This window comes from Vidua macroura, chromosome 8, assembly GCF_024509145.1.
Source record: "Vidua macroura isolate BioBank_ID:100142 chromosome 8, ASM2450914v1, whole genome shotgun sequence".
NCBI lineage: Eukaryota > Metazoa > Chordata > Aves > Passeriformes > Viduidae > Vidua > Vidua macroura.
This window is the reverse complement of record NC_071578.1, coordinates 4,903,311-4,921,657: the sequence shown is the minus strand read 5'-3', so window position 1 is coordinate 4,921,657 and position 18,347 is coordinate 4,903,311. Positions and strand designations below refer to the sequence as shown.

Genomic DNA, 18,347 nt, shown 5'->3' with positions numbered 1-18,347 from the left:
GAGCTGCTTATCTTAAGTCTCAAGTCATTTAGTTACTTAGTTACAGAGCCAAATAATGAAACGATCAGCTAATAGCTAACTCCAGCAAAGATTCTCACACAACTCTCCAGAACACAAAAGCCTCAGACCCCATCAAGCCACTTTCACTTCAAAAGGCTTTAGTAAATAACTAAACACTCACCACAGTGTGCCCAGAAGGGTCAACAGACCTGACCTGTCAGGAATCCAAGAGGTTCATTGCAAAACTGAATGTCCCCACAGGGAACGCCAGGCTGCCAACCACCACCACCACTGCTGCTTCTCCTACCCCTCCTCATGGTTCTCCTGTCATTGAGGGAAGTCCAGCAAGGCCACGCTGGATGAACAACATGGAATGGGGATGTCAAATAGGTCTCATGACTTTGCAAGGCAAGCCCAAGGCTTTAGGCTCTCTGCAGGAGGCAGCCCAGGTATCACCAGTCAGGTGTGCAGCCTTCCCTCACCCCTCCCAGGGGTAAGAGGATGGGACTCTCCCCTAATTCAAGCTGGCAGACCAATGTTAAGAGGATCTCCATGCCCTCTTCTGACAATGGAGGATAAAATCAGCCTGCAAAAGACGCAGCCACCAGTTTAAGAATGCAGAGTCATTCCTGGCCATGGTGACCATCTCCCATTAGCCAACAGCAAAACAAAGGCTCCTTAGACAAAGGGGCACAAAACAGTGTTTGCAATTCATCCATCAGCTGCCCCAAAGCCACAGGGTTCCTGCTGTCCCATTTGTACTGTTACTGTCGGCCAGCTGCCAGCTCTGCCCAGCTCTGCCTCCACCAGGCACCATCAGGAAGTCTCTGTTCTGATAAAACACTTTCTAAATTGCTATAGTTCCTCCCGTAATTTTAAAACACTAACAGTTTATTATTTTTTAAACCCCTTGTCCCTGAACAAGACTCCAAAGAGCATGAACCATTTCCCCCCCATCTAATGTATAAAAATATTAGTTGGTCAAATCTGATTAAAAAGATCTGGGTCTTGTAGAAAAGCTTCAAACACAAAATTTGAAAGAGCTATCCGTGATGGTTACAAACATAAATATATGGCAGATTCTAAGTCTTTAATCATTCCTTTACCAGAAACTCCTGGGTTGATCTATTTGATAGACTTTCACAAAATGAAGTGCCAGATTCTCCAAAATAAGTTTTTCCTGGCATGTTCATTAGTATTGTTATCCTTATGATCTGATGGGTAAAAAGGTAAAACCAGTCCAAAAAAAACCAAAACAAAAACAAAATTACATAAGGAACAGGAATAATCCTCTTGCCCTGGAAATGAACATTTGCAAAATAAAATTGCCACATCATATGTGGCTGGTGCTCCAGCAAGTGTGGAGCTTCCAGCCACACTGACCTGCTGGAGCTTGGACCTCTGCACCACGTCAACTCCTACTGAGTGCTACATATACTAAAACCATCTAAAAAAAAGTGAATCTCCTCCAATTGCAATAACTTGCCAATGTCATCATGGGCGAGGGAAAATATTACACTGCACTATATCTTGTTTTCCTAAGCTTTGAAGGCTTAGAAAAATAAAAAATTCTGGTGAGCAACAAAGCATTTTGCCACTTGCCAGATTCTGTGGACAAGAAAAAAATCCTCTGCTAAAACCAAAAATTATCCCCATGTGATTATATCCCATCTGTCTTGGGTCATACTCCTTGGCAGCAGGTAACAGCCCCCAAGCAGCATTTGGCCCTGGCTACAGCCACCCAGACCTCATCACACCCAGCAGAGGAGAGCAGTGGGACCAAACCTCATGAGGACGTTTGCTACCAGGGCTGAGGGACATGAAAAATTTCATCAGGGCTTTGACGGCTGCCAAGCAGTTGGGTGGATGTGTCTCACTCACCCCGTGGTTAAGGAAAGATTCATTCCCAAAGAGAAAGAAATTATACTTGTCTAGGCTTCGAGCAGAGATTAAAAATTCCTATAACTCGTAGCCTGCTTGCTCCTACCTGTCTTTATAGACGTGACTGTTGAGTTACGGCTGCACAACCACGCAGCCTGCGTCAAAAACGCCAAGTATCACATGCTCGTGGGCTTGGCCGGGTGCTCTGTGCTGCTGGAAGCCAGGCCAGGGACAACTCAGAGCATGCCAAGTTCAAAGTAAACAGCAGGGACCAGCGAGGCCACCTCCTGCTGCTGGGAACTGCCCTGCCACTTCTTCCTGTTTGTCCCCATTCGGCATGGTGTGCTCCTCGCAGGATGGAGAGTTCTTTATACAGCAGCACCGTAGGACTGGCCTCCAGATAGGGCAGGAAACAGGAAAGCACCAGGATGGCTTCTGCAGGAAGACTTGGCAACCATGGAGGGAAAGAGCATCCCCAACCTTGAGGACCCACACCAAACTGTGCTGCCATCTGTAATTTCATCAGTTTGATGAGAAACTAAAGGCCATCTTCAGGATGTGAATGCTTGGTTCCAGGCACCAAATCTTGACCATTTCTGTTCAAGTTCCAAACTCCACCATCTGCCTAAATGAACAGAGTGAGACTTTCTCTGCTAAGTGAACTGAGAAGTACAACAAACCTAACACACTTGTAACACAATCTCAAAAATAATTAACTGCTCTTCAAACTCATTACAGAAGAGTCTTCTCATGTAATCTATTATACAATACAAAGGGGAAATGAATCACATTTTGCCAGAACCTCAAATGAAAAGCTGAAAAAAAAAAATAATCTTCTCTTTCTAAAAAAGCAGAATTTGAAACTAGGAACATTTTCTTATTGTTTCCTCTTTCAGCAAGAGCAGAACTTTAAATCTCCCTGACTGAGCTCTGCACGTAACCAAGTGGCAGAGCAATTAAACCAGCTCCTGTTGTTCAACCCAGCCTTAAAGTCTGCTTGGGAAAGGCTCCATAATAGGATATACAGCCTTGGAAAAGCGTACAAGCACATATATTTGGTTGCAAAAGGTTTTTCTTGGGTTTAGTATTTTCTTCCATCTATTCCAATCTGTAGCTCTTTTTCAGGTTCTTTATTTGCATTTCAAGAGCAACATAAAACCTGAACAGAACGTAGCATAGATCCAAACATAAAAACAGAACCTTTTTCTTCCAGGTTTGCCAAAGTCCGTACTCAAGACTATTACTGCTCAATGTGCAAAAGAAATAAATTACAACTGGGAGGTTAAAAATTGCACAATTCAATGTTGCAGTGTTAGTTCTGGATGCAGAGAACATCTATTCAGATTCCCTACAAGCAAGTCAGCAGTTGTTTCTTTTGTACACGGTCCCATTTTTACTTGACTATACAAATCCTCTTAATTTTAGCAGCTCGTCTGGAAGTCTCATCTTGCCTGTTCCCCTGAAATTCATCTCCCCCCACTTCCTACAGCGGGATTTGAAAATAGGCACTGGAAACAATATCCCCAAAACATCCTCTCAGCACTTTTGAGAGTCTCATCCACAACACACACGGGTATAAACCACGGGATATTCTCCAAGCACTTCAAAGCATCAAGGCATACCAGGCTCCCTTTCAACCGAGAGCAATATTTAGGCAAGAGGCATCATAACTTGTTTAATTCCAGCTCCACACAGAGGACACTCTCCAGTGGGACAAAGAAAGAGCAGCACAAGCCCTGAAGTGAAAAGCCAGGCTGGCTACCTGCCTTTCCAGGTGGCAACACAATGCTTCACCTGAACTTGCAGACACCTCCGTCACTCCTGACAGTACCAGTGGCTCCTGGGCACTTTGCCATGCTAATGGAAGAGGTTCAAATGCTTCTGAATTGCCAGAAGTGCTATTACTGAGCTGTCCTTCACTGCAGATTTATTAGAGCCTCCATGTTAATCCTGCACAGCTGAAATACCTGTGTTACCCTGCTGAGTAAACAATACCAGGGAAATCTGGATACTTCAATATTGTAGTATCTCAACAGCACTAATTTTCATGAATAAACAATGTTTAACAAAACCATGCTCAAGAAGTACTTAAAATTTGAACTGGGTGTTTAAAATTATTTTCAAGAACTGTCAGGTGGCATTCAGGATTAGAAGTCATATTACTTTCCTTGAAACAAATTAAATATTGCAACACTGAGCCACTGAGCAGGGCACTTTCCAAACTTGCAAAGCCAGTCTCCCAGAGCAGGTTCTGCTCCTGCCCAGCAGCAGGTCCTGCCAGCAGCTCACCTCTCCACTCAGCCCGTCCTAAAGGAAGCATAGCATGAGGCTTTTTACCCCTCAACTTCTTATTACTGTTTAAAAACGAAGTTGTTTCGTGGTGATCTGATCAATTTCTGTCCCTCCAACAACAGAACTTCCTACAGTCTTGTCCTGGTGGGTGCAGCCCACCAAGGCATCCCCAGCCACAGCATCCCACTCCAACCCCACTCAGAAACAGCCACAAGTCCCCTGGGAGAAAGCCTGAGGTGTCACAAAACTCTTTTCCTACCTTTTCCTTCCATGTAACAAAACTCTAAGCAAAATAGAATAGCTAAGAGAAAAAAAAAAAATTCAAATACAACCAAACTATGATTTTCTCATCCTCAACCAGCCTCTCATGCTCATTTTTCTCCCTTCCCATCCTCCATCACATTTCTCTTTCCAGTAAACCCTCACAAATGCAAGCCATTTGCTTGGTACAAAGGAATTTTCCCCTCTTCCCACTTCTTGTGGTTTTGCTTGACACGGTCAATGTCCCAAACTGATGAGCCAGTTCTTTTGTGGGGGAGGAAAAGCAATAATTACACACAACCTGCAAAACGTGTGAGGAGGGGAATGAAAGTAGGTCAGGTCTCAACTCCTCAGCTTCACTGGGGTTCACCAAATGCTTTCACTTACAGTCACTTTAAAAATACAATTAAAATAATAATAGCACAGCAAGTGAACAAAGCAGCACTGTAGAATTCAGCTTTCTGTCCCTTTCTTTGATATGGATAATTGCATTTGTGTGGTGACAAGAGGCAAAAAAACCTGAACCAGCAGAAAATGAAGCCCGCAAGATGCATCCCAGTATCAGGTGCACTGATATTCAGAAGTCCAGGAAAAACAAACCCATTAAAAAAGGGTTCTTTGGGAAAAAAAAAAAAAAAAAAAAAAAAAAAAACCAAATAAAACAAAGAAACCACCAGTGATAATTAAGAGATGGGAAAGGACAATCTGGAGACATACATAATCAGTTTATGAATTATATAGTGGCTTTGAAAGAAAAAAAAAATCCACATAAAAAAAAAATCCTCTCTTACAGAATCTATTGTTTTGCAACTGTCCTGGTTGGGAAGCACAGTCCCCAAGGAGCAAATGCCAAGGCAGTTCTGCTGACGCTCCCAGCTCCCACTGAAACCCGAAGGGCCAAACTTCCAGAACAGCTCTGGCACTCCCAACGCACGTTTCGTAATTATAACAGGAGCTGTTGGCTGCTGAACTCCTGCAAATCTGGTCCTTATTTAACATCTGACTCTTACAAAGTCGCTCCAAAGTTGCTCAGTTGCTCCAACTTCTCTTTCAATCAGTTTAAAAGTCAGTTTAGTCCCTGGTACTGCAAGACGGCGTCTGTGATTTGGGGAGCATGCTGTGCCAAGTCTCTCAGAAAAAAACCCTCTGCAAACACACCCTGCATCTTGCTGAACCTAAACTCAGAGGTCTGAGTTCCAAATCAGTCCCCAAATTGCTCAGAGGATGATTTTACACTGGAAGGCTCCGTGCCAAACCAAATACTGCCCCGTTTCCCACCGCCACCACTAATACAAATCAGTGTCCTCTGTAGAAGATGTTCCCACTTGTCCAGCTGGGATTCACGGTCCCTTTTCAGCCTCAGTTTTGCACTTCTTTAACTTCTTTAACTACACTGAAATAAATTTTCTCCTCTAGTCAAACCAGGTGTGCTATTACACACAGACAAGACATAACTTGCTGAAGTGGGTGATGGTTCTTTTAGAAACACAAGATTTAAACTGCTCAAGGAGCACTGCTTCGAAGAAAGTCTCTTTCACTCTAAAGCTTCAATACTGAAGAGTCTCAAAACGCATAACACTTGAAAACCTGACACTTCCAATGAGGAATTTTTCTCTGTAAATGACAGAAAATGACATAGTTCATATTTTTCTAGCACTCCCATGCAATCCTAAACGAAATACTCATTTTAAGAAAACACTACTCTCTGAATGTTTTTGTTTAAAGCCATTTAAAGATCATTTTTTGTGAAGCTGGGAAGCTGGATATAGAAATAAGCTCATTAAGAGCTACGCTATGGTTATTATTAAAATACCACAATAGTCCATCTTCTCATGCATACACAGCCTTGCATAACTGGAGATGTCAGCGTTTTCATTGTAAATTCTGCTTTCAGAAGTTTCAAACTTGCCTGTAAAAAAGTTGCTATGGCCTGAAATTTGTTGCTATTTCCCTGCCAAGGAAGAACTATTTTAATATTAGGAAACTATGCATTCATTGGAGTCAGCCGCCGGTTTGGAGTTTTATCTTTACAAGTGGTTTTTAAAAAAAGAATAAAAAGATAAAAAAACCTCACAACTCAGCATCTTTCAAAATCTTCTGGCTAAAAAAAAAAAAAAAAAAAAAACAACCAAAAAATACAAACCCTCACTAAAGGAATCAAATTCCCAGAAGTTAATAACTATTATACTCCTTCAAAAAGGTTCAACTGTATGGCAGATAAGCCTAAAACATGCAATTATTTCTGCTACTTTGCAAAATAGTAGCCACACTGAGAGACTCCCAACTCCCAGTGTCTCATCAACGCTGACTGTAAATAACAACCCTACCCATGTCCAATTAGTTTGAAGCTCAAGACCATGCCCCTGCTAAAGGGCTGCAGATTTTAAACACAGAATGGACACATTAAGACTGATTTAATCTGGCTGCTTGTACAATTCCCCAGAATCTCAGCTAGCAAATCCTGTACTGGGCCAAATAACTTACTGAACCAGATCCCTGAAAGGGCAGCCAGCCCTCACCCAAAGCTGTGGGGATGTCACATTCCTCCATAATGGGCTTTAATAATTGCCCTTCCATGAAATAAAATTAAAAGGAAAATAAATTAAAAAGATGAAGCTGACTCTGATTTAAGTAATTGGTTTGAATCCTTAGTTTAACTCGCAGATATCAAAGCCGCTCTTCTTGTTTAAAAAAGAAAAAGCCAAAATAAAACACTCAAAAGTTTGGGTGAACCATTTGCTTTATTTTTTTCCTGCCAAACTAGAAGCAGCATTCTGGTGCTTCTACACCACCTCTGTCCCAGGAAAATGATGGATGTGCAGGGTCCTCCCAGCCCTGTGACCTCTCGGCAGGGTGGCACTGTCTGGAGAGGACCCATGGGGACACCCCAGATTAGGAAGTGGGACAGAGGACATGCCACCATCACAGCATCCCTCCTCCACACACTGGAGCACCTCACAAAATCCCACATCCTGACCCAGGCAGGTCACAGCAGCTAAAGAAGGATCTCCAAGTGGACAGTGCTGACCACTGTGACCACAGATGACATTAATCTTTAAGCACTGCCAACATTTTGACAAAAACAAAGGTACGTTGCTCAAAAGACTCAACATTTTTGCAGAAAGGCAGATACTCTGCTGAACATACTTATTTTTGGATGTTGTTTAGTGTCAGCAAGTGGCTACGACTGATTAAATCCCATAGAAAAACTCATTATTCACTTCCACCATAAGCACACATCGCCCGCTAAAGGGGGTCTCTCCCCTTCCCTGCTGCTCCTGGGAATCTCCCAAATGTAGGACCATTCTGAACTACTCTGTTTTCCACAGGACACAGAAATAGGCTGTCCCTTGTGGAAAGCTTAAATTAATCCTTTGAAATTTGACCTAAATTAAAAGAACTGAAATGTGTTGTCGCCACACCGGGCGGGGGCTCTGAGTGGGTGCTCCAAGGATGGTGTCAAGGCATTGCATGTGGGTAAGAGACCAAATTAGCTCCCCAGCAGGATGATAACACACAGCCTGGGCAAGGGGAGGTCAAGGGAGAGCTCACTATTTATCAAATATATGTCTAAACTAATTATTCAGTTCACAAAGTAACGCTTCAACCCATGTGTGCGGTCAGAGCCCTTGTGAAACGCTGGCTATCATCAAAGGCCTGGGCACACACAGGCTGAGAGAATGGTGCCTTTGTACACGCTGGGGGAGGCTTGTTTCTAAATATTTAAAAGCAGAAAAAGTCTCTCTGCTCCCTAGGACAAAAAACATGTATGTAAACACTTGATGTGAGAGATAATTTGAGAGCTGACAGTCCCCACAGAAGTCCTACAGGTCCTGTTTCTGCTCACACAGCTCAACAGCCCTGAGTTTTGCCATCACTGCTTGGGAATAAAGCACCACAGCTGAGATCCACCACACTCAGGATCCTCAGAATCCCACATTATCAGCACCAACATTACCACTCACAATGGATCAAGATGCTATTTTCAGTGTAAACACTTTCAAACGGACCAGAGTAATACCCAATGGTCACGGAGGGATATTTATTTACTCAAGGCTGACTGAGAAGAGCCAAAAGGCACAGCACCCCCTTAATGCATGACATCTTGCACATATCCATCAGCTGATTACCCTGCTAGATAAATACTGCTTGAACTAAACCACATACTTTAGCATTTTTTATATATAGCCAGATAATCTGAAGAAAATGATTGCAAATGCCCCTAAAGTTACGCACAGCTGAGAGAAGGTATTTTCTCTGTTACACCCAAAGGAACAAATCTCAATTCCCATCAATGTTGTGTACAGCTTTTCCAATAGTCTGAGTCACTAAGAAAATAAGCAATAACAATCCAAGCACCATGTATTAAAAATAAATAAATAAATACAGACAATTCAGGGCATGTCCATGAAGGAAGACTCAGGAGCAGATCAGCAAATGTCACCAAAGGTCATGGCCCTGCCGACCTTCTCAGCTGGCATGAAATGTCATAGCTCTAATGACTGCAGTCAGCAGCCCCACTGAAAATTTACATTATTGGAGCACCTGACCCCCCAAATTAGCTGTGTCCAAAACGTTTTGGCATTTACTAAATTAAAAAAGAAGTCTGCTCTGTCTTTGAAGAGATCTTTTGAAGGGTTTTTTTTGGTTTGGGCTTGGAGAGCTTGTGGGTGGCAGTGATAGAACTCAGAGAAGGTGATTGTGTAAAAACTTGGTTGTGTTTTGGTTTGTTTTTTCTTATCAAAGGGTTTAATGAAATACATAAAGGAGGTTTTATTTCCCAAATCTCAGATATAAATCCCACACAGTTCCCTGTATTCTGCAGCATAAAAGCTCTTATTATGCCATTAACTTAGAAGCGTTTTCTGATTTTTTTTTCTTGTTTCTGGTAATGATTTGAGTTCTCACATCAAAAATTGTTTCACATCAGTAACATTCCTTCCCAGGAAATAAGTTTTAAATCTTTTTTAACAATTTACTCTTTGATAAAACCCAGATTCCACCCCCTACATATCAGTGTGTAAGACACATATATTCTCAAATTGTGCTTTCCAAAATAATGAAAGCTATACTTTCCCTGAAAAGTTGCAAAATTATCAGTCACCATTCAAAAAATATTACTCTTCATCCCATAAAACACTTCACCAATCTTCAACCACATTATTTCTGACTTAACCCTAAAACTAGGGGACCTCACTACAAAGCCAGTCTGAAACCAGAATTAATCATGATTTTGTTATTCTCCTGGAAAAAGGCACCAGATGTTCAATTAACAAATCATACAGTAAGTGGCAACAAGAGGTTTTTTTTTTTTTAAATCTCAGGTTACCTTCAAAAGAAAAAGAGAAAAAAAACCCAAGCATTTTTGCTATCAACAATCTCTGTGCCTGACAGATGACAATATTGCTATTTTTTGAGAAATTTTTTCAGGAATGTTTGCTAGGGAAGAGGGCTCATCACCTCTAAATAGTTCATCCCCTGCCATCAATAAAAATGTACTTGGAGTGGATTCTAAAAATGTGTTAGCTGGTGACGTCTATTTTTAGAGGCAGTGGATAGAAACAAATAAGTTTTGCATGAATTTTTATTAAATAAAAACGAAGCTGCATCCATGGACATGAGTAGTAGAATGTGTAACGGCCAAACTCTCTGCAGCGAGCTTGCCAGGTCAGAAATGCTCTGTGGACTATTAGATCAGCTTGACAGCTGAGTTATTAGAACTGTGATCACTCCTCCAAAAGGCAGATACAACCTTATGAAAGAAGCCTCACTTCCTCCCCCAGATGCTCACAGAGGAGGAATGATCCAGCACAACACAGTAAAATCATTCTTCAACACAATCAGCTCACAACAATAAAAAAGCAGCCTCTCCTGAGCTCTCCAGAGAAGAAAACCACTTTGCAAAGCTTGAGGAACAGATAAACCTAGAAGAACATACCAACAAGTGCAGGCTAAAAGTAGGAGATTTTATCAAAACACCTCTTTCAACGTGAAGGTCTAGTAGATTGGCCTTTGCTCTCACAGCAATAAACTCCAGCCCTTCTATTGAGATCTCAACATCCACACTTTCAGAACTTGTGATCCAGACACTGCACCACCGATTGTGCCTGGATAGTAACAGCAACAGGGAAGTTTGTCCTGAGTACAAACACCAACAAAGCTGCAATAGCATCTCTGCAGCGTGCCTGGCAAAACTAAACATTCACAAATGAAAACTACTGAGATTCATTCTTCTCTGGACTCCTCAGGTTAAGACCATCCCGAAGAGCAGCAGCCACTCATCCGCTTTGCTCCTTGAGAGAGCAACACACAACAGCACCAAAGTGCCACAGAGTGATTTCCTTAAAGACCCATTCCTGAAAACTTTCATCTGTACACTTTGATTATACAACGTGATGACAGTCCCAAGTGAAATCACTGACACCACTGGCTTGCACAAGAATAAACAAACGCACGCTTCTACAAACACAGCCCAGGCGAGAGCAGGGAAAGTCAGAAACCGTAACTCTCCAGGGCTGCTCTGTTACTTGCCTTAGATTTACCAGAGCGCATGGAAAGATCTTGACTTCTATTTCACATGTCCAAGCATTTAAAATAAACTTCTTTTAAGGAATGAAGTATTTGAGAGTGATTTACCTTCGGGTTCCACCGTGGTGTCTTCAACAACTAAATTAAATGAAGGTCGAGCCAGGGAAAGTCCAGCCATGGTGACCACCACCAGGCAGATAAGGCAACCCAAATCCCAGCTGACCATCTTTTTAGAGTAAATTCCTGGTCCATTTCCATATCTCCATGTGGACTTTAATCCCATCTGAACACCTCTAGAGAAGCATGGAGAGAAAGCCGTGCCTTCGGCCAGGGTAATGCCTCCTCCCTTGGAACGACTGCTGCTGCGGGGAGGAGAGAGATTGAACACTGTCAGCAAAAACATCTCCAAACACAAACCAAAAACCTTCATAAAGCCTCAAACAGAGCTGAGGTGAGAGGGAGGGGAGCAGGAGGATGGGAAAAATAGTTTTCCAGCTTCAAGAATATGTGAAAAGTGAGTGACTTTTCATCTTCTGTTAGCAGTTTCCATCATCACCTGAGGCGTAACCAAGTCCTCCTTGTTTTTACAAAATCACTTCTCAGCACATATTGAGAGCTATTTTACTGACAGAAAAACATACAGGTTTTCAAAAATGAGAGGCACACACATGTGCAGGCATATAACCTGTAATGCTACAAAATTACCACAATTATACAAATTATATTCTTGTTATTGTTTGAAGGTTTATGTAAGTTTGCCTTGTTTTTCATTCCTTCACCTAGGCAGTTCTGCAGCCAGACGAATTTGCAGGAATTCAGTAATTTTCCACAAGAAACAGTTGAACAAATATACTGCTTAGACTTGGAAAAATCTGTAAGACTATTTCAACTCAGGACTTCCAGCTCCCCCATGGATGTAACTTCTTCTGACTCAGTTTAGTTTCCTTTGGAAGCCCCTGAGTCCTGGTCAGCTGAAAGGCTCAAGTCTTTGCAGTGATATTGGTTTGCTACACTGCATTACAGGTATTTAAAATCTGTATAAAATATGGTATAGATTGCTGTTTCACAATCACCACTTTCCATCCATACATGCCAAGCTATGTGCACAAAACTTCCTTTGCTCAGTCTCTCAATGATGCTTATTGAGATATATTTTTCAGAGGTGGGGAAAAAAAAAAGAGTCTATCTTATTCACAATAAAACAAATTTAAATGGATGAAGTTAAGTGATAATCCAGCCACGGTCCAACAGAGAAGTGGCACCAAAGGAACTGGCACTCCCTTCAGGGGACCCTCTTGCCTCCACACTGAGATGCCAGGTGAGGGTCAGAAGAGCATCCTCCTCACAGGGTGATTTAACAGCTCAAGCAGAAAATTAGACCTGATTTTCCGCTTCAGAAATAAAAGTAAAACCTCAGTCAATGGATAAAACAAGTAACTGCAGCAATTGTTCTAATCTGGTCAATGATTCATCTTAGATGTGATGAAACTCAACTGAAATTTGGAGAGCACTTGTCTGGAAGGGGTAAAAATAACACAAAACCTCTTTTTCCCTCCTGCCCTCAACACTTGAAAATTAAAAGAAAAAAAAAAAATGTAAGGGAGTGTGGAGATAAAGCAAACTTTCTCCAAACTCCTTGTCATTAAGATCTGGTGTGGTACCTCAGCATGCTGAAACAGGGACACAGATTCTCCTTGTATAATGCCAACAATTTAAAAAGTTGATTCTGATTTTTATTAGCCTTGTGCTAGCTGCTACAAAGTTCACAAATGCTGTTGAGGCATCTTCTATCATGGGTACTATACACAGTAACTTCTGGAGACTGTAGAAACAGGTTTTGGATGACAGAAATAAATTACTTGAGGAAAACAATACAAGGTGAATCCCTGCTACTTCAGGGCAAGCTTTTTCCAACTCCGTTGGTATCACCTCAAAGCCCTGTCCCTCCTGTAAAGATTTCAGCCTGGCTCCAGCATCCCAGACCACAAGCTAGCAACTACCATTAAATTTCCAGCGAAAACACCACCAGACCACTGCACAAACATTGGCAAAGAGCTTGCCCAGCCCTTCTCTAAATAAGCACAGAGCAGGTGTAGAGCTGAAGAGAGCTCTGTCTTTGGGACCGCTCTGTGTGTGGAGCAGGAGCGCAGCAAACCCCCCTGGATGCCACCACCCAGGTCCACTGCCCACCTCGCTGTCTGGCAGCCTGTTTAGCTCAGTTTATCCAGCTGTAAAGTGGGTAGAAACCCCTAATTAACGGCCTGGGTGTAATGCTGATTTAATTCCCATAAATCATCCTGTAAACTCTGATTAAAGTCTATGTTGATAAATGCAAAATCCTATCATGGTTTTGCAGAAAGAAAACATACCAGAACGCCAGCATGTATTTCAGACTCCAAGAGCATTAATTCCACTGACATTCTTGCAGTTTCAGATTTTCAGACTACACTAAACGCCACTGAAAGCACATTTGTGGTTCCTATTCTCATCCTAAATCCTGAAGTGCGGCACAAAGCTACTTGGCCACGCGTCTCCTCACCTGAAGATTTTTGTTGCCTCCTGCACCTCAACATCTGCCAGCAGAAAGAAAGGATTCTTCATCCACAGGGCAGCAGCAAACCCAAACTCCTGGCTTGCGAAGGTGCAACAATGCAAAAATCAGAGCTCTGCGCCCATCCATGGAGCCAAAGCACTCTACCACCAGGACAGCAGACAGGCTTCAAGGATTGCCCTCTCCCAAAAGAAGTGGAGTCCAGCGAAGATGAAACGAAACCAAATTCTTTTCATAGTTTAATTGCCACAGTTGCTGGGGGACGAATCCCTGGAAAGACCTCCTGTGCTGGATAATTATGTACCTCTATCTCAATGTTTGGAACACAGCCCCAGCATGCTTTTTGGCCTCCACAATTCTGGCTTCCTGACTACAATACCATAATCCCTCCTGGAGTCTCAGACTCAGTGAAAGCCACACGTAGTGTTTATTTTTCCCCTTGAAAGGGAACTCTGTCTCTCTTCTCAGCCTACACTTTGGGGAGGAGTTGTCAGCCCCCAATGATTGATGGCTCTCCTTGCCACTCGCTCATCAAGTCAATTTTCACCTCGTCACATACCTGCCCAAATTTTCTTTGCCAAACTGACAAGCATGGGAAAGCAGACTGGTTTGGGAGCCCAACCAAATTCCTCCAAGCTGCACTTCAGTTTAAACACACTCGCACACACAAACAAGTAGTACTTGTTCAGCAGTGGCATTAATTAAATTCAATGCTCAGTGTTCTTTTTAATCTACTTGCATTGTTGTTTATAAGATGTTTATCACTCCCCAGGGACAGTACGATTTGTAGAGTATGTTAACCAAATCAATACATTGCTCACTGTATAACTTTTCAGCATCTTTCTCAATTAGGCGGGGAATAGCAAAATCTGAGTGAAATATGGATCTTCCCTCCACAAAGAAACCTCAAGCTCTCTAAAAGCCCAGTAGCTTCGTCAGAAAAATCCAGGTAGATGAAGCTTTAAAGCTATCAGCTTTATATACACAATTCCACTAACAGAGGAATTGTGTATGGACAGAAAATGCAGAAATATACATCCGCCTATAAAAATATACATAGACATATATATCTAACAAGACTCTTCAGCAGAGTTCAATCGCCAAGCAAATCTGAGCATCACAGCTATTAAACATTAATTCTGAAGGACTAATGGGAACCGGCTGGCAGCTTCAGTACTTTTTCATTGTTTGAACTTCTTTCATTTGCTTTCCAGGACTATCCTGTTTTTCTCAAGTCTTTTGCCACCAAGAGATCGGGGAGGGGGGGGGGGAAATCTGCATTTTAATTGACATTCCAGAGAGCGGGAGAAGTCCAGAGGCTGCTGATTGCTGTCTATTCAGCCCAAACAGGCTTTTCAGATGAAAATGAGAAAAGGCTAGTGGAAGATTTACAGGGATTTGGTACAAAGGAGACAATAAAGTTTTAAATGTTGATAGCGTTTCACACCAAACGCATAATGGGTCCCAGTTTGAAGGGGCCGTTTTGCATTTAAATATATATTTCATTGACGATTTCTCTCCCCCCTTATCTCAGACGGGGCGGTTGTGCCCCGCGGCCCCGCTCCCGCAGCACGGCGGGGCAGGACCGGCCTCCGACCCGGGGCCGGTACCGAGGCGGGGCTGCTCCTCCGGGACCGAGCCCCCCTTCCTCAGCCTGCGCTGCCCGTCCTGCTGTCACCGCTGGAACCATCCCCAAAGACACCCACGGGGATGCGGGAAAGGCAGGGGAACAGCGCTGCTGCTCGGGCTTCCCCCCGCACCGCAGCGGCGACCGAGCGACCACATCCCGACCCGCAGCTCCACCGGGGAGCAGAACGGAGCCCCGCACCGGCACATCCCGCCCCGGGCAGCCCCGAGCCCCGCACCGGGGGACCCCCGAGCCCCGCGGAGCGCTGGAGCGCGCACACGGCTCCGAGAACGCGGCGGGACCCCCAGCCCTGCCCCGGGGCCGCCCCTTCCCCGGCCCGCCCGCTGCCTTTACCTGCGGCGAGAGCGCCGGGCGGGCTCCGCTCCGCGGCGGCTCCCGGGCTGGGGCGCGGTGCCGAGCGGCGGCTCCCGGGACGGGGCGAAACTCCCGGCACTGCGGCCGCGGTCACTGCGCGGGCGGCCCCGGCTGGCGAGCCCGCAGCGGCGCAGCGCCGCGCATCCCCCGCGGGACGCGCCCGGGGCAGGCAGGAGGGCGGCGAGGCGAGGCAGGAGCCGGCCCGGCGCCCCGTCCCGTGCCGTGCCCTGGCTCGGCCGCAGCGGCTACCGCCTCAGAGGGGCGAGCCCGCCGTGCCCGGCGCCAGCTGCCTCCTCCCCCGCGCGGGCATCGCCGAGCAGCGCGCCGCGGGTCCCGCTCCGCTCCATCCAGCCGCCCGCCCCGAGCCGCCGCAGCTTTGTCACGCCGACAGCCCCCTCGGGTGGGAGGTGGGTTTTCTCTCCCCCCCTTTCCCCCTCTCGGCGCACTCCTCCGGCTCCTTCCTCCTCCCCCGGTCACTCCCCCCGCTGCAACCCGAGCCGTTTCCTGGACGGCGCTGCCGGGCTCTGCCAATCGCCGCCGAGCCCCTTCCCCCGCCCGGCCCTCGGAGGTGCGGAGCCGGGAGCCCCCACCCCGCCCGAGGGTCGCGGATGCCCCCGCGGCGCGGACCTGGCGCACTCGGCAGCACCGGAGAGGGGCAGGAGGGGAGCAGGGGATCCCCAGCTCCGGCCGCTGCCGGCCCGGGGAGCGGGACAGCTCATCCCGGTGAGACCGCCGGGCTGGAGGGGAGGAACCCCGCGCAGCTCCCGGACGGTCGCTCCGCCGAAAGTTTTCCAGCGGGTTGGAAAGCAAAGGTGGGGAGCGCGGAAAGCGCCACCGCAGTGGGTGAGCCTGGGCTGCGGCACCGCCACCCCGGCACTGGGCAGCATCTGCATCCTCACACAAAAATGGTACCAGCTCAGCAGCGGTCCCCGAAAGCTCTCCTGAAGTGTTTCTGGCTCAGAAGCCACGGCTGGCCTGTGGCCAGTTCCATCTAGAGAGGGCAGCTGGATAACACCCGCTCCAAAAATCACCCTCAGGAACTTCTCAGTCCAAAGCCTGATTCCAGCTGCCCCGTGAATTGGTCTGACAGTGCACTTTTAATACCTGTGTGGTGCCCAAATGGGAAAAGTTGTCGAAATGTTATGCAAACATCATTTGTTTGGACACACAGATTTAAAACTGCATAATATGGGCATTCAGAATTCAATATAGCTTAGCCTGATCCTTGCTTAATAAAACATTTTCTTTAGATACCATCAACTAAAAGGTTTTGAATATGGAGTCTGTGTAATGCTTGTGTAGAGTCAGCTTGACAACAAAATCAATAAGTGGTGGTTGCCTCAAATTTAATCAGTGTTGATCAATTTAATGTTACTTTATTTAAGCTCTACTGTACATTTCATATGTTGTGTGAGATATTGATCAAGGGGATTTTCAAGGACTGAGGCCACACATCATAGTGTAAGACTATTTACACATACCTAGACACCAAAAACTTGAAAACAAGTTTTCTGTAGAGTATGTACTTACCTCCCAGCATGTATTTTCCCACCACTACTGCAGTCTTTATGAGGGATGGCAGACAAATTTGTAATTGATTGGAAACACAGGTTTAGTTTTTTGTTTTTGTGGGGTTTTTTTTTGTTGTTCCTTAAGCGACAGACATCTGAATGTTCTAATTGAGAAGCTGAGATGTCACAGTCAAGATCCAATTTTCCCAGCACCAGGCATGTCCATCGCCCATTGAAAACATTGTTAACACATTCTCACATAAATTATTGTCTGGCACAGGAAGCTGCAATACCTTTCCCCATTCATCGATATCTTTGCATACTCTGAAAGAAAAGGAAGCATTCCAGTAAAAATGACAAATCAGAACACCTATTTCCAAGGTCTGGAAGCACTTGTCAGAATTTATTCTTTTGGAGGATGAAAAGATAGCAGTCTATCAATGGCAGCCTTTTCCCTTAAATGAGCCACATTCTCCTAAAGTGGCCCACAACAGCCCAGCTCCTCAATCTGAGAAAAGCAGAAGCATGTTTGGAATTAAAGGGGTGGGGGGGGAGATCAATTCTGTCATCATATTTAGGCTTCAAGAGATCTCAGTGGGCCCAGGGAGCCTTTCATAGCAGTTAGGCTGCTGAATGAGAGCATAATCTCTTTACAGTTTTTTCCTCCTCCTCTCAAAGTGGCTGGGATCCTTTCTGTGAGCCCTCCTGCACGTGAATGGTGTGGCTAATAAGCCTATTAATGAGGTTCCACAGCAGAGTGTGAATAGGTAAATAAGCCCCAATCTGTTGAGGTTCAGGAGCAAGGGCAGTAAAGCCATCATGAACTAAAGGTGACAGTTTGAACTGAAATAGGAACAACAGCTCCAGGTTTCAAGCGAAAGAATAGACAGACAAGGCACACATTCAGGCTCCTTCTACCCCCTACCGAGTCCTATTTTCTCTCCCATTCTTCCTCCTTTATAAAATGTCTTGAGTAGTCACCCATTTTTTCAAAAGCTCTTGAGACGTCCTTTTTCATCCTGGCAATGATACATCAATAGGGAGGAAGGAAAATGAGGACACCAATGCTCCTTTGCCCCGCAAGTTTCAAAAGCAGGAACAGCGCTGTGTGCCCTCGCATATGGAAGCGGGGGAGGAGAAAGAAAGTTAAATTGAATCTTTCAGCCTGCCAGCTCTTTGTCGCTGCTGTCAGCCCAGCTCCAGTCCTCCCTCTGCACGCAGGCAGGGATACAGTTAATGTTCAACAGGGGCAGGGGCTGAGCCCGCTCCAGCTGCAGCGGGGGCACAGCTGGGCTCGGCCAAATCCGCAGCGAGGGGCACG

General features: G+C 45.1%; 1 protein-coding gene across 7 annotated transcripts in view; it reads right to left on the bottom strand.

Moving 5' to 3' along the window:
* Nucleotides 1–15,837, bottom strand: part of FGFR2 (fibroblast growth factor receptor 2) — an 81,307-nt gene extending 65,470 nt beyond the window's left edge. For 5 of the 7 annotated variants that reach the window (XM_053983600.1, XM_053983602.1, XM_053983603.1 and 2 more), the window contains exons 1-2: nt 13,502–13,579; nt 11,071–11,324 (exon numbers count right to left, since the gene is read on the bottom strand). In XM_053983600.1, coding sequence (XP_053839575.1) covers nt 11,071–11,324; nt 13,502–13,563 — 316 coding nt within the window. In that variant the 5' untranslated portion in view covers nt 13,564–13,579. Of the gene's footprint in view, nt 1–11,070; nt 11,325–13,501; nt 13,583–15,494 lie in introns of those variants that run through there. The other 2 variants (XM_053983601.1, XM_053983599.1) reach the window with 2 other exon arrangements.
* Between the last annotated feature and the right edge of the window lie 2,510 nt (nt 15,838–18,347).